We start from the raw sequence: 18934 nt of genomic DNA, 5'->3' as shown, positions 1-18934 counted from the left end.
ATTCCTGGTTCAACTGATTTTGTGACCTCACCAAATTCATTAATACCTTTGCAAAGTTTTGAATTCCTTGCCTCAAACAAAAGTCCTCAACCTTCTGCTCTCATCAGTAAATCAATGTAATGAAAACAATGCAACTCCCACCCTTAGACAGTCATTCCCAAGCTTGCAGGGCAGAACACACTTTTACTGTTTGTTGGTTTGATAACTCAGCTGTCAATCTAGGAGGAAGATCAGAATCTGTCCTAGATGTTAATACACCAAGATCTACTGAAATCAGTCCTTAAGAAGTTTTCTGACAGTGGAGAAGTTGTCCTTAAATAGTAAAAAGTCGTAAGCATATATAGCCTCATAAATGCTAAGTATTAATAAGTAGTTTAATATCCAAGGTCAATATTGTTTTTATCTCAATATGACTCACAAAAGTGTAATCAACCAAAAATACTTCATTTTACATCCCACGTTCATTTGTGTAGCAGTGACAAGCTGTTCCATTATCTGTGGCTCACAGTGCTTCCAAATTCTGTCATAGATGCAGTAAAAGCAAGACTGACAGATGTGTCCTGTCTACCAAATATACATCTTGGGGGGAGGACAGAAATTCCATTACAGATATTAAAACTAGAATGAAACTTAGGTGTGTTTATGAATCCTAATGATTTCCTGGGAAAAAAAAGTTACTTGCTATTACAGTCTTAGATCATATGCTATCTAGCCAAGCAATATTTTAACTTTCAGAAGCTTCTGTGTTGGAAACAGAACTATTAAATTTCTATAGCGCTAAGGAACATTTTTACCACATCCATTTCTTGGACTCTGTGTGGAAGAAAAAGACATGCTAAAGCAGGATCACAGTATATGATTTTATGCATTAAAAACGTTCATCTTTTCCTATCTTTTTTCCTCCTTTTAGTTATTCAGATTTGGGATGTAAAGGCAGGAGTGCCTAAGGCATCTTCAGAACAATGCCCAATATCCCAAACTATTGAGCAAGATAAAACTATCTTTTTTATGTGCTAGGAAAATGCACTGGTTTGGATCACAATATTGTCCAACAGAGGACATCAAGGTACAGTTTCTAAAAAAAAAAAAACACTGACAGATAAAACCATTTTTGACCTAAACTTTTGCGAAAACCTCTCAAAATTATGCAACACTAAACAACCCACTACAGGTTTACAAGAAGCAAGTTGTAAGCACAAATCAGGACCAAACAAGACCATTACCCAAAATCTAGACCCCAGACATCTAACCACCAGAGATAAAAGTGCAAGAGTCAGATAATACAGTATTTGAGAACCATGAAGACAGCTACATTTAGGTTTGTATATTAAAACCAAATACTTCTCTTTCAACATGCCAATCCTTACATTTGTGAAACAAATGAATGAATTCTATTGCTCTAAAATCTGAGGTACTCTTTAATCAGGTATATGAAGTTCTTTTTAGAAGTTACAATTCTACTGGATTCTACAAATTCCCTTCAGTAAAGGCTAGCAAATGTAATGCATATTACCACATGAAAATACATACACATTTCATCAGCCTTCTCATGCATTTTTAAAAATTCGATTGCTTGAAGAATGGTGCCAGAACCCCCCAAATACAGCCAAAGGCATGATCTTTTCAGCATAATGCTACAGCAGTTGGAAATACAGATCAAGAATTATCCACTTGCTAATTTCATCTAATCTAGTAAGTATTCATTTAAATTGTTCTCTTAATGTAACAAGACATGTGAGCTACATTTCAGTATGCAGCTGTCTATGGAAAAAAGATTGGTTTTAAGAATATGTATCCATGCAGACCTTTCATTGACACACCACCAACAGAATTCATTCTTCACCCCGTCAGGAATGTTGACCTTCACTGTCAGGATCTTCAGATTTTCCCCTCGGTTAATGGCCAGAATCTGAGTGCAAACATAAATGGCAGAGACAGATGACACACAAAATATCCAAAAGATAAACTTATCAACATTTGTGTACGCACTTACTTGACATTCTGTAGCAAATCATGATGGTGGCACATTAAATCAGTTCACAAAGTACTAGCATGTCCAGATAACATCCACAATTTAAACAGAGATTAAATCATGCCATGGCATAACAAATCATACATTTGTGTTGGAGTCTGTAATCCTAATATTCAGTTTATCTTAAACAGATTTATAATACTAGTCCCCATGAATTTAGTTGGTGAAATAATCTCATTTAATAATCCAAATTAAAACTCAAGAGATGAGCTGAAAAGCTATTTCAATTGGAACTAGACATCAGAAAGGGAAAAAGTTAGTCCTGTGCTTCAGGCTTCATTTGTCTTCCTGAGATCTATCAAAATTTTAAATTAATTATCAACCAGAACTTATGACAGAGATAATCAGCTTATGACAGAGATAATCAGCTTAATTCAAATAAATAGGATGAATGTAGTTATTCATGCCTAGTTCATAAATAGCAGAAAACACTGTAGATACACTCTTTACATGACTATTAACATTCCAGCCTTAAAACATGTGCATATTCCTGGCAGTCTTGTATACCCAACTGCATATTCATATTCTAAAGCTAAATCTGTTTGCACATGTGCTATCTGCTTACAGAGTTGCATTTTAACTGCAAGTCTGTGGCTCTGTATTTAAATCCAGGGTCACAATACAAGTGGTGGATCCTGGAGGATACTGGTGGGTATCTACCAGTCTAATCTCACTGTGAAGACATTGAATGTTCACCTGAAGCAGGCCTTATATTATAAAGAAAACTCACCGGATTTTAGGAACAGAATAATATTTAGAAGCAGCTACAAACAAAAGCCACATTTTTAGATTTCATTTTCCCTTCCAACAATACTTTAAAGTGCAAAAACTAACAAAAAAACCTGCTAGAAGTTGACATTCCTGTATGACTACGCATGTTGCTGTATGTAGCAGGCCCTGAGCCCTGTCAAAACAGAGCATTCTGTGTCAATCATGAACTTTAATTCAATCACTAGCTAACTCAGACATGTCACATATGTTAAATACAATGGTTTAAAATGACTCCAGGACATAGTACCAATTTATATTCCTCAGCCTTACTGCTCCTGTGACATACCAGGCCTGACATATCATTGAACAACAAAGCTAATAATAAAGATTGCATGTGAAATATTATAGCATCTGGTACCTTGACTGCCAAAGCAAATGTTTTCATGTAGAGATTAGAAAGACACATTTTAACAAATCAAATGCTTTCACGTTTATTCTGAGCTTATTTTTAAAAAAGAGAGAAAGCCAAATGTCAAGCTAAAATGAGATCAAAATGATGCTCATGACAGAGAAAGTATCTGATAGAACTACAAGGTCCTCATCCAGCACACTGTTAGTGAGGTCAGTATTTGCATCACATTTTTTCCTGGCACTCCCTCTGTGGAATGTCAGTCACCTGAACTTAAAACCAGCTGTACTGCAGTCACTAATATTATTTACATTTTTATTCTTCATCTGCCTATCCTGTTCTAAGCAACATGCATTCAGAGAAGAATTATCATCCAAGATAGTCTCTATTAAGAAAGTAAATAGTCAATTCCTCCCTCTAATTATAGTAAAGGTAATTTTGTTTTGGTTTTAAGTAACAGGTTAAAAATCTGGCTATTCTAGACATGATGTAGTCTTTCAGTTCTAGAAAAAGGCTGGTTTTATCTAACACTGGAACAGATCCAGGGGTAGGGTTAATAAAAACCACATATTTTTCAGAGAAATCAAGAATAATTTCATCTAGTCACAAGATTCATCAAACTTTTTTTGTGTTCATCAGAAAAATACAACATCCTTCATTTTGCACAACTCTTTCCTATGTTGCAGATTTACTTAGGCCCCCTGACTAAGTTTTATATGTTTTGCCAAGGACTTTAATTTCCAATTTCTTTTTTAAGCACAGGATTGAAAACAGAGCACTTGCACCAACCATTACACTATTCATGACTTGTTTTCCTCCCACCAATTCAGTCATCTCTAAATCGAGTAAAGCAACCTCTAAGGCTTTACACAAACACTGAACTCTTTACAATTAATAAAAAAATTCAAATAAACTCTTGAAAGATGTCTTTCCTTAGTTAGGACAGTGTTGGTATAGCTACCCAACTACACCCTAAGAAGGTCCAGTCAGATTTTACTTGCTGCCAGAAGAAGGAACTATGGCTGATCTTCCCAACAGCAAAATGTTCCAGCTGGAAACACCCATCTGACCATGTCAAAATCTGGAGTCAGGTTTTTTAAACAAACAAGCTTTTTTTTCCTCATTTCAGGTTCAGTATTTAAGTTTTTTCAGTCAAACAGCTCAGCTACATGCCAGTCCTGATTATTCTGTGGGCTGTCTCAACACCCAAAATGACACTGGCACAGCAAGCAACCCAGAACTACAGTGAGTGCAATGACACCTGCAGAACCACAGAACCAAGCTGCAGCTTACTGCACACCCCTTTACCTCATTATAAAACATGCTGCAAGGCATGCTCGTGGCTACAAATGATTTGGTCATGGAGACACAGCTGCTTCTCCTCCAGAAAACATGCTAGTCTACAGCCTGTCCCCATTCCCTTGACATCTACACCTCTCCCAAAGCACATTCAAGACCACATCTTTAACCAGCTTTTTGAATGCAGAAAACAAGTATTTCATCAAAGTCTTCAGTGGAAGAGAAACTAAAGACTTTCAGGTATTAAAAGGGATGGTTATAACCCAAGAAAAAGAGACAAAAATGGTAATCTGCATCAGCAGGGTAGTAAAGGTCAGGTAGTAACAAAATTAAAGGTTATGAGAAAGACTTTCATAAGTGCAACTATAGGGTTTAAGCTTAGAAGAAGTGTCATATAAAAAACACTTTCTTATTTCACCATCAAAACAAAAAAAGAAGATAAAAATGGTAATCTGCATCAGCAGGGTAGTAAAGGTCAGGTAGTAACAAAATTAAAGGTTATGAGAAAGACTTTCATAAGTGCAACTATAGGGTTTAAGCTTAGAAGAAGTGTCATATAAAAAACACTATTATTTCATCATCAAAACACAAAAAAAAGACAAAAAAGGAACAGGAAAACTAACCAAGAAGCAACAGAAATTAGAAGTTACAGTAGTTTTACAGAACAGGGAACTCTGCACACTACACGTGTGGGAGATAACCATAAAATGCATTTTTTTCCTCAACTAGTACAGAAGAGCCCTGACACCTCAGTGAAGCACAAACAACTCAGACTTTTAAGATAAATAACAGATCAATATTCGATGTGTTAGAATAGTCAACAACAGTAATAACAGAAGAAATAGAAGTGCAAAAACAACCTGTGATTACAAGACTACCAGCTGCAAGAACGTGGCTATTACTTCACAGGAGAGCCACAACAGGAAAAGAACAAGATGCTAAGGTTAGTGACAGAAGGCAAAATAAACAGTTCAACTTAATCTTAACATCAAAAAGACAGACTAGGGACACATCCTGGATACGAAGCAGTACAGCCACATGGTCAGTGTCGACCAGGTTTAGAAAATCTGGTTCTAGCCCTGGCTGGAGCTAAGCAACAGCCTTCCTTATGTAAAACAGAAGAAAAGGATGCCTCAGATACGAAGTCAATCATAGCACCATCCCAGGAAACAGTTGTATACCAAATGCATGTTGCATAATTTGTTATTCATCATTCTCAGTTCAGGAAAATAAACAGTCTTTGACAGCCAAAATATCCATTCGATAAAGCACCCAAACAAACAAACAAAAAAATCCATACAGCACAACACAATCTCCTGATCCATCTACAAATCTTCGTACATGTGTCATCACTGTGGTCTTAGATTGCTCTGTTGACTTTTCCCGGCCATCTAGAAGCAGGTTTTCACCAAATAGTTATTGATATAAATACAGTAAATGTTCATACTAACTACAAAAAGAACAACTCCAGGTATCTCTTCTAACACCTACAGAAGACTTTCTATTAAAATCACTTGTCGTTATTTAGTCTTTCACCTAACACCATCCATTTTGGGGAGTGGAGGGAGAGAGTTTAAAATTAGCCCATGCATGTTGTGAAATATTTTTTTGAAATAAATTCCAAGACATGCAAGAAAATCCTTTATTAATTCCAAACATTGCTTTAAAATAACAAGCAGAGAGAAAATGAGAGCATATCAGACAGAAAAAGAAAAGCATTCTGCTGCAGAATACAGCAGCCTTCTAAAGGAAAAGGAGATTTCTGGTTGGAAGCAGCTAACAGGGTCTTTTTTGTGCATTGTTTTCTTCTGTTCTGGTTTGGTTTTTGTCTGTTTGTTCTAAGCTAGGTACTTGTGACCAAACCAAGAGAATTCACTTGGTCCTTAGTTACGAATCAGCACAAAGGTCTTGACAGCTACATGGAGTGCATCACACTTCAGTAACAGGGGCAGCTACCTACGAAGTCACCACCTTCTCATCAGCTAGGAAGTTTGCTTCATCCCTCATTCCTTTTTCTAGTCCTAAGGTCTAGGCTTGGATCTTAGGATAACCCAAGATACTTCACAGCAGGGAATACTGATGACTGGCAAAACAAAGCCATTTTTGGCATAGGATGTTCCCATGACATGCTTTAGTAGGTCACTTTCAACTTTTTTTCTGCATCCCTCCCTGATTTTTTTCACCAGTTTCACCTGACAGGTTTAGCATCAAGTGTCTCAGAGCACTCTGTCACAACACTGCAGCAAACATCCAGAAGAAAGTAAGTTTAATCTCATTTGCTTAAGATACACTCCAAACAAGCAGCTTCCACTACCAGTCCAGCCTTACAGAATATAAATTGTTGTTTAGCTTTCTTTCACCTGCTGATAACACTTGCCATGTGCTTGTTGCCAGGGGAAGGGAGGGAGGACATGACACACACTGAAAATAAATCACACCAGTATTGAAATCTCTAACACATAAATCCTTATAAATATTTGGCTAACAAGAACTAATTGGACAATGGACACTGAATAAGCAGTTCTTTGCTCAGTTTAAGACAGGTTAAGAGATTAGGTAAGAGATTAGTCCTGCATTTCAACAGTTTGGAAGTCTCTATTATCTTTGGTAACTGAAAAGCAAAATCAAGTATCTTTAGAACCAGTTTTAAACAACAAAACCCAAAAGCACAGCCACCTTTACCATAGTTAAAATTCTAAGACAGAAAATACAGATCTGTAGGTGTACCTGATGATGCTGAATGTTCTTTACATTACAAGAAAACTCATGGTACAATTGGAATTTATCAATATCTTTTTCATTTCCACTTTTGGAGGACCCTTTTGCCAAGGCTGACTGGATACAAATGTACCTTTGTTGACATCTGAATAAAAGAAACGAATGTTAACAAGGTATTTTAACATGAAACTTCAGAAGACATATTAAACAAAAATGAAGTTTGGAATCTGCACAATTACATCTTAACCCTTATTACCTGCAGAACTGTATTACATATTTGAATGCTGAGACTGCAGCCTGGTTTGAGTTACAACACAAATAATTTTGATCAGTGGTTTTACTTTTCAGTTCAGCCTCTTCTAACCAATTGCCCTTTCTGAAGTTAGCAGCATATTTTCACAGTCAGCATCTGTTTCTAGCAGTGATAACAATGTTTAGAGTTATCACCAATGATCAGTGGACAAGAAGGCTCTTGCTTATACTTGCTCCTATGGAGACCAAGGTCACTGCTAAATCTGGTGTATCACCTTGGGGGTGCAGACAGTAAAAAGCCACATCTGTGGGAAGGAGTGGACAGGACAGGTGACCCAACTGACCAAAGGATCCTATGTCATATTCAGTATAAAGCTGAGGAATCACAAGGGTCAAATTTTCTTCTTCAATGGTTGGCATCCAAGGAAGACTCTGTCCATTTTTGCCTTTGATCCCAATCTGTGTGTTCCCAAATCTTCTCTCCCTTATTCCCTTTCTCTTCCTCTTGGGAAGTGAGAGGGGTTAATAAAGAGTTTCTGTCATTCATCTAGCAGCCAGCCCAGCCCTAAACCTTAACAGACTGACATAATATATACTGACTGGAACATACCAAGAGAAAAAAATTCAAGTAGACCTCAAGAAAAAGAAGAACATAGCCCTTCTCCTGAAGGGAAGGAATACTCATAAGCCACCATCTGCTCTTAAGTTTGGTCAGTTTTTGGTTCACAATAGATTTTGGAAAGTTGCAAAAAATATGTAGTAGTTATCTATTTTATACAAATGCAACAACACTCTTGAATCTACCCAGCTTCAAAATTAAATTTCTTACTTTGAGCACTTAACACCCATAAAAAACTTTTCATTATTTTTAGGAGTAACAGGGATCCCAAACAGTTGCCTGAATGCTCCTCAGGACTGTTATACATATAACACTCTATAACTCAACAGGATCCACCTGTAGAGCACTCCATATCCAATTCAAGTGCTTCTAGTGGACAAAAGAAAGTCATGGTATGGTAGGGACAGCACATCCTTAACAAAACAACTCCATTGAAATTATCACATTACTGTGCTCTTGTCTTTTGATTAAGTTGGCCATTGTTCACAATATGCAGCAAACAAGGGTCAACTAAACAGAAATGAGCTGATTCAAGCCAACATTGTATGCTGCTATGATGATACCCATTCTTTGATAACCTGCTTCTCTATCCCAGATTGTACACAGCAGAGGAAAACAAAATAACAAGCAATTATTGCTCTGTCACACCAATCCCTCTGACATAACAACCTTCAAGTCATGCAATCTAAGAAAATTTCTATTCAGCTAACAAAGTAAAAGAGTCAATAACTCCTGCTTTAAAAATAGTCATATGTTTGCCACATTGAGTACCAATGCCAAAATCAACCATCACTGCATGCTAATTAAACTGACTGTTATCAAACAGTAAATACTGAAGCAATAGCTTAAACAGATGCACCTCTGTAAAGTTACAGCTTGAAGGACGTGTAAGGAAAAAGAGCTTTCCTTTATACATCACTAACTGCAAGGAGATTGGCTCTATACAGAGCTGAGCCACAGAGAATACTTCAGTCTTGGGAAGTCACAGCACATCTCTCCTCCACTGAGAGACAGATGGGCAGAAAGGCTAATGAAAATACCTCCAGCCCAAGTGAAGGTATGGACCTAGATTAATTTCACAGTAACACTCTTTTTACATAATTAAAAAAGTTAGTATATATCTGCATGTTAGGACAATGAATCTTACCATGTAACCAGGAGAAAGAGTCAAACTTACAGTTTCCTGATAAAATCCAGTGCATCTTTGTCTTTAGCAAAGATGTCAGCTAATATGTGCTGTACTCCAGCCTCTACTTCCTGGATAGTTGAAAGCCCTTAGAAGAAAAAACAGTGAATAATTATAAAAAAGCCTAACATGAAAAATTACGTTGGACAACTGCACAAGCACTAAGAAAATACATATAAGCTGGAAGAAAATTGATGCATGGCCTCCACGACCTGCATTAGCAAAGATGTCAGCTAATATGTGCTGTACCCCAGCCTCTACTTCCTGGATAGTTGAAAGCCCTTAGAAGAAAAAACAGTGAATAATTATAAAAAAGCCTAACATGAAAAATTACGTTGGACAACTGCACAAGCACTAAGAAAATACATACAAGAAAATTGATGCAAGGCATCCAAGACCTGCATCATGGTTTCAATGATTTGCAAAGGTTTCAATGAATTGCAGAAGTTTCAATGAATAAAAATATTCTAATGAATAAGAGTTATTGACTAAGCTTCCTTTACAAAGCATTTAAAGCCATTACATTTTTAATGAGCTTAAAGTGACCAGTGCAGTATAAGTCAAAATGACATTGAAAGAAAATTTTTTTTTTTTCACTTTGATGCTAACAGGTCTTGACATTTATGATGCAAATGAAATAGTAAAATTGGATAGTCGAGTATAATTTTTGAGGTTGTACTAAAAGAAGTAATAGCAGCAGAAGTTTACACGTTTTGCTACTGATGTGGAAACTGCCTGTAATCTGTGCAGGCAATCCTGTCATTTCTCTGTGCAATAGTTTTATATTTCCACTGGTTTGTAGGAGGAGTTTGCACAGTGACACTTCTGAGGTCAAGGTACCCACTCCCAAAAAACTCTGTTCAAACAGTGAAGTTATAAAATGTCTCCATAGACAAAGTATTCTAGAGAGCTGATAACAGAATCATTCACCTTTCCAACACACAGAACCACCCCTCACTTGCAAAGACTGGAGAAAGTGGCACAATATTCTCCTTAGGACAGCAGTTCCATTGGATCAGAACCAGAAGGTAAAGAAAAAAACTAAACACCTTGTATTTTAAATCAATGCATCTAACCACGTTTCTAGCAACAGTCAGGAACAAATGCTTCAAAGTAAGAAGCAAGAACCTTGGAGCTGGCAGGTGCAGAATCAAGAGTCTCTTTAAATACACATTTTTCAGTCTGCTGTCTGATGAACTACTAATCTTTCCTATCTTTCAATATAAGAAAGAGCTTTATGAACACCATTTAAAAAAAACTGCATAGCTTTAATAACTAATACTTATATTGAATCCAGAACACTGCTTCTGACTGGGCTATGGAGTTACATACTACAAAAAAATAATTAATCTTGCCCTTTGTTTTTGTAGAAGGGGAAGCTAAAATTACCTGCCAGAAAGTGAAAAATAGATTATTAAGTGCCTGAACTGACAGGAAGTTGTGGAATTTGGATCCTTAGATCTACAAGTTAGTTTCTTGTGGTAAAAGTAATGTCATGTCAGAACACAAAACTACAGGGAATTATAAAACATACATTATGTTGAATATGAATTGAGACACTCAAGTGCCAGAAGTGTAAATGGCAATTAACCCTATCAGAGAATTTGAATGAAATGGAATAGACCAAAATCTGTCAGGACTAAAGGAATTATCATTCAACAAGCACCACTCACATGGGCCTTTTACCATGTCCATTGCAAAAGCAGCACATGTTTCTGCAACTAGAGAAATACTGGGCCATGTATACAACTGAAAGGAAGAACAAAGATTTCAGGTAAGCCTGCTTCCTTAACTTTCAAATGTCTGGCTTTGAAACATGAACTGCTGTTTTTATTTCAATTTATTTTTAGCATAACTTTAAAAGAAATGGTTACTAAGATTTGAGGAAAACTCTGTACAGCAATTGGTTCATCCTTTTAAAAAAAAAAAATCATTCAGATCTCAAGCTGTACATAGGTTGTCAAACTGGTTCCCAAGTTGATAGAAGTGACCCAGTTCATTGAAGTATGTAATTTCTGATGTGTCTTTCAAACAAAAACCATTATATAAACCTAAGCAACATTATTTTTAGCACAAAATTGGTAACAGGTGTACTGATTTTCAAAAACTGAAGTGTTTATGCTGCAACAAATAGCACTGCCTTCTGAATGAACCCTAAATAATTTATTTCAACTTTCACTGTGAAGATTTTCTTTTGGCTCCTCAGACTTTGCCAGAGTAGGCAGATATAAGGTTGTAATACACTGCTGTATGAAGTAATGACATATGCTAAAATGCAGTAATTAGAATATTTGGTAACTGATCTTCCATGTGAAATTAGAATCATTCTATAAAAAATATTTCAATAAAAGAACGACTGAAGTGGGAAGGGGAAGACGCAGCCTCACTAAGGAGGTTCAGCACCTTTATGTTAAAATTCAAAAAGTAAGTGTTGGGGCAGGGAAGAAGAAAAGGACTTCTCTACTTTAACACATACAGAAGGTTGCAGCAACCTTTCTATTTTATTGTCAGAGATTGCCCCCTACAGATTCACCCATAACTGCATTCACAAAGAAACAATTCTGCAGTCTATATGTGACAACCACATTGTTAAAGTTCCTACTCAAATTTCAGAGATTACATCTTCTCCCTTGCTGGCATTCAGTACCAAAAACTCTCCCACTCGCTCCCAATTACCAAGGCCAGTTTTAATTAAGATATGCTTCAATGGGTGACATTGACTTCAATACAGATTATATGCATAAACCCAATTGTACAACTGGCATTGAATCTTTACTAAAAAACTCAAGTAAGAGTAGAACCATGGTGAGGTCTCAGGTGTGTGGTGCAGTTCCCTCTCTTAGCAGTAAATGAATGTCAACTGTAACACCTCAAGACTTAGGTCTCTTGTATACCACAATTATCACTATTTACAATACAAAAAGACAGTAAAAGCTGGAAAGCCATGGCATTCAATGCAAATTCTTACTACACACTGCTAAATAAGTAGTTGAATTGAAAATAGTTGTGTAGCTTCCAGCAACATCATAAGAATGAAAGTCATTCCCTTTTCACAATATTTTTAGACATTTAGGACACTACTGCTCATAGAAAGAGAGCACTTACCTTTGATATTAGGTCTAATGTAAGAAAAGAGATTGAGTTCCATAGGATTCTGCAGGAGAGCAAGTGCAGCAGGTTCCAAACCCAGCTGCTTGGCCCTCTGGGCTTTGGTGCCTTTACTCCCAGTTTTATAAGCTGCAGACTTAAAACAGAAAAAAAATGTAATCATTAAAATGCAATCAAATATTTCAGTCATGCTATTTTGCATTATGCACTATTTAGTCAGCAAGATTACATTTAAACTAAGGGTGATCTGAAAAAGACTAGTGTACTGACCACATGATCTAATTCTTCCAAAGTTCTGCAATTTAATAATGCTGTTAAAAGGCATCCAGTTAATTTTCCTTCTTTCTTCAACTTCTGTATCGTCGTATGCGTCTTTTTTGCGACAGTACTAAAATGCAAGAGCTAGATATTAACAGTCATATTTCATGGTGGATTAAAAAGGCTATTGATTGTGACCTTTAAGACACTGCTGAAGCCCTCTGAAACCCCTGAAGATTAATCTCCTGTTCATCCTCAACAGACCAAGTGTAATAATACAAAAGCATTTTTAACTATTACTCGCTCCAATTGGTTCAAAACTATTAAAATATATTGTGGAAGCTTTAAGAAAAGCCATCAAACAATACTGCTGGTCATTACTGCTATATACATTTTTGCAAGACTACTGGCCTAGAAGCCAAATAAAGAGGCTCCAAGTTAAATGAACACTGATGAGTACTCAGTACTGTAATTCATATCAAGACAGTTCTGCTGCATCAGAGAGTACCAGATTTTAAACTCTTAGATATTCAATAAGATATTTCTAAGCAACTGCAAGCAGCAAAGGCATTTTGTTATGATTTAGACAAGAACTCTCTCAGGCCACTTTCCCCTTTTTGGAAAGAATCTCTTGCTAGAAAACAGGGGGAAGTACAAGGAGGAAGACATTTTGAGAAAACAGCTAGCAAGTCTCTTCCCTTGTCTTCTCAAGAACATATAGCCATCCAAACCCAAGGACTGAGAGCAGTTTTACTGGATTGGGTCTGCCTGAGCTGATTTTCCCATGGCAGCCCTCCTGGAGCAGTGCTCTTGTGCTGGGAGTTAGAGGGCTGTTGGTAACCACCACGTTGTGACTGCTGCTGAGCAGTGCTCCCGGAGCACCAAGGCTCTTTCTGATACTGCCCCCCACAGTGGGGTAGACAGGAGCTTGGGAGGAGTCATAACCAGGACAGCTGAAAACAACTGACCAAAGGGATATTCCTTACCATACAACATCTGCACAACTATAAAATAGTAAAAAGGAAGAGGAGAGGGGAGGGGACACCACTCCTTGATCCTCCAGAGCAACTGCTACGGATTTTGAAACCCTTCTTCCTGGTAAGGGGCCAGACATCACCTGGTGATGGGAAGTAGAAGGAATCTTTGGGTTTTTTTTCCTTCACTTCTGCACACAGCACTGCCTGGCTCTGCTTCTCCATTAAAATGCTTTTGCTTTTACCCATAAGGGGCTTTGTTTCCATCTTTCCTTTCCCCTTTGGCTCTACAGAAGAGGGACAGGAAAGGGAGAGGGTGATGGACTGGCTTGGTGGGCAGCTGGTTCTCAGCCAGGGTTAAACCACCACACTCATCCATGGCTGCAGCAGGCTTTGCTGATGATTTCTTTGCTGCAATGGTGTGGGATATTTTAGCCTGACTCCCTGCTCTTCACAAGATGCTTTGCTGCTCCAAGCAAATAGAAAAAGGATCTCAAAAAATCCCTTGGCTAAGGATGCAGCTTACATCTAATCAGGCTATATAACTCCAGAACCTATAAGCTACGAATAAGAGGGTTTTCTCTGTAGTTTTAGTAAACTGCAAAGAAATTCATGTCTTAATTTTCTTTAGCAATTAATAATGCCAGATTTCTTGTTACTTACAGTAACAAGAAAAAAAATCAGACAGGCATCAAGCATAACTACCTCACTTTTAAACATTCTTCTTTCCTAGTCCCTTTAGAATTGCAGTGTATACAACATGCCAGGACAATGGACACAGAAGCAGCAGCAGCCAGTTGTTACCTACCCACCTCCAGACACCACCTTGTTTTAATTACTCACCGTAGCTCTTCCAGTGTATGCTGCACTTCCCTCAAGGCATCAGCCTCCAGATTATTGATGAGCTCTTTTCGGTAGCGAGCAATAAAGGGGATTGTGTTTTCTTCTTTAAAGAGGCGAATCAAGTTTATGCACACCCAAGGTTCAACACTTGTGATTTCTGACAAGGCCTGTAAAAGGGAAAAAAAAGAGAGGTGGCAGACTGCTTTCAACAGCCTCTCACTCCAAATCCAAAACCACCCCTAGATTATTATGTTGGCTAGCAGGGACTGCTGTCCTCCCTATACAGGATGCCAGGCTTCCCATGGATCCACCCACCACACCCAGCAGTTCAGAAAGACTTGCAGCAACCAATGCCTCCAGAAACTTGTAACTACAGGGAAAAATAATGCAGGAAGCAGTGGCTCTTGGAACAGGAGAAGGAAAAAAAAAAAAACAAACCCACACAAACAAAACCAATGCAAAAGAGTCAGAAAGACAAATCAACTGCACATGGCAACACAGAAAACTTGGAGCTTTTTTTTTTAAATCAACGCTGGCATACCTCATGGCTGAAACAAACCCCCTAGATGATCCAATGATCCAAATCCCACTCCATGAATAACTGGAAACTAGCATATTACTACAGGTTTCAAAATGAAACAAGCCTCACAAAGTTAAACATGATTTTGTACAAATTTGGCTTCCTAAAGTTAAAATTCCGATGTATCAACAAGGAATCAAGGACAGACTAGGGAAGTACCTTAGCTTAGAAACATTTTAGTCATCATGGTTTCTTTTTACTTTGCTACAGTTACCAGCAATTTATGGTAACATAAAAGCCTTTCACAAGTCTCATTTGGAAGCCTAGAAACCTAACAACTCCTGCACAATCATATTCATTATTTCTAGAGCAGCAATAAAGACCAAATTCTCCATCTGCATTTCCAGGAATATTTTACAAGACTCAGGAACAAAATTTATACCTTTCTGAAGCAGTCAGTACTAAGAATGATGAATAGAATGTGTCTAGTATATTCCCATTCTTTTCATATTCAAATCTTCCATAACCACACCCAGCCTCCCAGAACAGAAGCTACCCTAAAACTGTCTTCACTTGAACAACTTCAAAGTTAACATCCTAAGAAAACAAAGATGATAGCTCCCTTGATGCCACTGTCATTCCAAGAATGGAATCTCCTCCTTGATGGTACTGTAAATTGATAGATGCTCTCAACTGAGTCTCTACAACAAAATGATCCACAAGAACTAAATACTCAGTTTTGAAAACTGTGTACACAGACATCCAAAATCTTTCAGTATCCTTTCCTGCAGGAGTTACAGTTGACCATATCCACAAAAATATAAAGAGAACATCTACATCTTGCCTGTAACAGTTTGCACTAAGGACTGCTTAAGTCACAGAGAGTAGAACATTAAGTTTTGAAGTTTTACCCATTGACAACCACCATTTATATTTATACATGTATTATGATAATTTAAGCAGAGGTTCAATGACTATTTAACAGCACAATGACTCTGACACTCCAACTGATGCCAAGAGGACTGAAATTGTACGTTAATGTTCTAAATGCTAATTATGTAGGAAATGTTTTCACTGATACCTCAGAAAAGGAAAAGATCTCATACCTGTACAATATCCCAGTTCATTTCAAATTCTTCTTTTACTTTGTTGCCTCCTAGATTTTTAGCTGGCTTTCCTTCAGGACACTTAGTCAACTTAATTTTTTTAAAAGGTGGCTCATCAAATGCAAAATCCTCCTCAGCTTTCTCATTTTTCACTTGATCTCCCACTACTAGAACACTTGTTGAAGGCTTCTCATCACTCTCTAAACTCTTTACATTCTTCTGTTGGATTGAATTTCTTTCTCTTTTTTTAGGCACTTCTGGCATTTGATTTGAAGTTTTTGGTTTAGTGCCTACATCTTCTTCCTTAGTTTTTAGAAGGTACATTTTATTATCTTCTCCAGGAGGAATAGGCAAGGATGCATCCTGCCAAAAAGGCATTGAAACCACATTAAACAGTGACTGTTAAAAACGTTACAATTCAACATTTCAGTTAAAACTTAGAAAGACCTGACACTGGACATTTTCCCAAGTGATGTCTCTGGCAGGGAAGCATCAAGCCAGAAATTAAGCAACCTGAAATACATCTTGCATGAAGGAAAAGATACAAACATACCTAGCAGATCTGTGATTTAAAAGATCAAATAAAATTATCCCAGAAAGTCTTTTATCAGGTTCTCCTTTGGAAGACACTGACTTACAGTCCTTGCCTCCACTCACCTCAACAAAATGAGGGAGAGCAGAGCACAGAAGCACTCTTCTAATGAGGCATTAGGTGCAGCATAGCAACTGGAACTGAGATTTAGACTGCTAAGCTATTAACCTTGAACAAGCCACACCTTTTCTGCATTTCCTCAGAGATCATCTTCAGAACTCAGAAGGACTGGCTTCTGTCATGACTTGACCTCTGATGATAATCTTTGACAGAAGTACATAATTTCTGATAGAAATGCACCTTATTTTCATCATAATATAACTGCAATCCTTCCTAGAGTTGAACAGCCATGCAAGGAAACACGAGTACAGGCTTTCTTTTTGTTGTGGTGCCCAGCTGATGAAAAGGTAAAAGACATCAAAGGTGCAACACAGAAACCAGAGATATTAGAATGCTTAGTTGTCATTACAGAAAGAACAGAGATGTTTTCTTGTTATTGTCATTGAAAGAGACCTCCAGGGAAAACTATGTCCCATTACCATTGGCCAGAACTTTAGAGAAGGGCCCTTTTATCTGGGACACTTAAATATGTCAGAAACCCACATTTATCAAACACATGGAACATTCACAGTAACAGTGGAAGCAGTTGAGCTTCTCGATCAGACTCTGGCAACTGACAACACAGAAACCAGAGATATTAGAATGCTTAGTTGTCATTACAGAAAGAACAGAGATGTTTTCTTGTTATTGTCATTGAAAGAGACCTCCAGGGAAAACTATGTCCCATTACCATTGGCCAGAACTTTAGAGAAGGGCCCTTTTATCTGGGACACTTAAATATGTCAGAAACCCACATTTATCACACAGAACATTCACAGGAACAGTGGAAGCAGTTGAGCTTCTTGATCAGACTCCGGCAACTGAGCAAATCAGAGTTGGAAAAACTCTCATGTTCCTTGCCAACCACAATAATTAAATGTCTCTTGCTTACAGATACTCACCATTTCCTCTTTTATTGCTACCTGCTTGACCTTTTTCCTGACCACAGCTGACCGTGAAGAAGCAACCTTTCTAGGTTTTGCCTCATTTTTCTTTGGCAACCGAGGTCTCTTGGCCATTTTGCTTTTTGGCTCCCACTCCTCCTCTTCCTCCTCTGATTCAGAGCTCCTGAAAAAACAAATGAGTAAACACTATTGCTTACAAGAATAAAGCAAAAATACCTAAGCAAGCCAGTCTGTGTGTTTTATGACATGAAAGAAAGTGAACAGGAAAAATAGGCAGGAAGGCAGGCTGACTCAACAAATACAGGTCTTCTGCACTGTTGCAGAGCTAGTGGCTGGAACAATTTAAGTTGGAAAAACTAAGTGGGTCACAGGGATAGGTGTATACACATCTGATTCTGTTTGGACAACTGGCAATTCAGTTTAGTCCTATATCCACTGTGAGCATGAAAAGCCCAGGTAATTTGTGGTTTATAATGGAACAGAAGTTTTGTGCATTAAAACTTGTTGATCAACTTCACGCTTTGCATAAACCTTTTAAAAACTCCTAAAGAATAAAGTAATCTTACGAATTAAGAAATGAAGGGAGTTCATCATCTCTTGATGTAAGGGATTTGGCTTCAGATTTCACCCTCCTTGGTAGAGTTGACATCTAAAACAGAAGTGAGAAATAGGACATTTGGTTGAAGTTGTATTCTCTTAGTCATCCCTTTATCTCACTGCCAAGCGTGCCCTCATAATGTCTTCACCAATCACATAAGTTTCCTCTAGAGTAAGTTTGGATTCCTTAGTATCCAAAAATTTATGCCACAGCACCTCACATTCAACAACCTTTTCAACTGAGCAAACAGACAAACCAGCACTGTGGCCTCTCAAATTATTTTTCTCTTTCAATAGCAGTAACTATTTGGCTTGGAGGGAAAGCTATCCTAGCAAAAAAAGAGTACTGGTCCTCAGACAATAAATGTTATTGTTGTTTACATACTAGACCAGTATTTCCTCCACCAATCTAAGAAGGACAGAAAATAAAATTAACATCTAGTAAAGCAAGCTAGCATATGGCTTTGATGTGAAAGGGGCTACAAGAAGATTGTCCATTTTGACCTAGAATTTTACAACTAAAGACTATCCATTGCTTATATGCATAATAGAAACGATTATTTTGAAGGCCTTTAGAACATAGAGTGCATAAAACAATTACCAAAGGTAAAAAGGGAAGGCATAGACTTTCTCCTGGCCTGAAATTCATACCTACAATGGCTGCATTTTCAGTTAATCAATTATAGAATTTTTGGCAATGGTTGGA

The 18934-nt window shown here is 37.5% G+C and overlaps 1 protein-coding gene across 1 annotated transcript; it reads right to left on the bottom strand.

Annotated features, from left to right (window-relative positions):
* Positions 1-1805: 1805 nt before the first annotated feature.
* Positions 1806-18280, bottom strand: LOC103782527 (S1 RNA-binding domain-containing protein 1-like; the record flags this gene model as incomplete). The annotated part of the gene is made up of 9 exons (XM_008950297.1): positions 18198-18280; positions 17629-17794; positions 16036-16398; positions 14410-14576; positions 12605-12722; positions 12332-12470; positions 9218-9314; positions 7179-7314; positions 1806-1909 (listed from the first exon to the last, which is right to left on the bottom strand). Coding segments are annotated over exons 1-9 (1373 nt in total), but the record flags the coding sequence as incomplete, so codon positions are not given.
* Between the last annotated feature and the right edge of the window lie 654 nt (positions 18281-18934).

Source organism: Merops nubicus, unplaced genomic scaffold (assembly GCF_000691845.1).
Source record: "Merops nubicus isolate BGI_N331 unplaced genomic scaffold, ASM69184v1 scaffold9192, whole genome shotgun sequence".
Lineage (NCBI taxonomy): Eukaryota > Metazoa > Chordata > Aves > Coraciiformes > Meropidae > Merops > Merops nubicus.
Note: the sequence above shows the minus strand (reverse complement) of the source record. Positions and strands in the feature narration are given on the sequence as shown.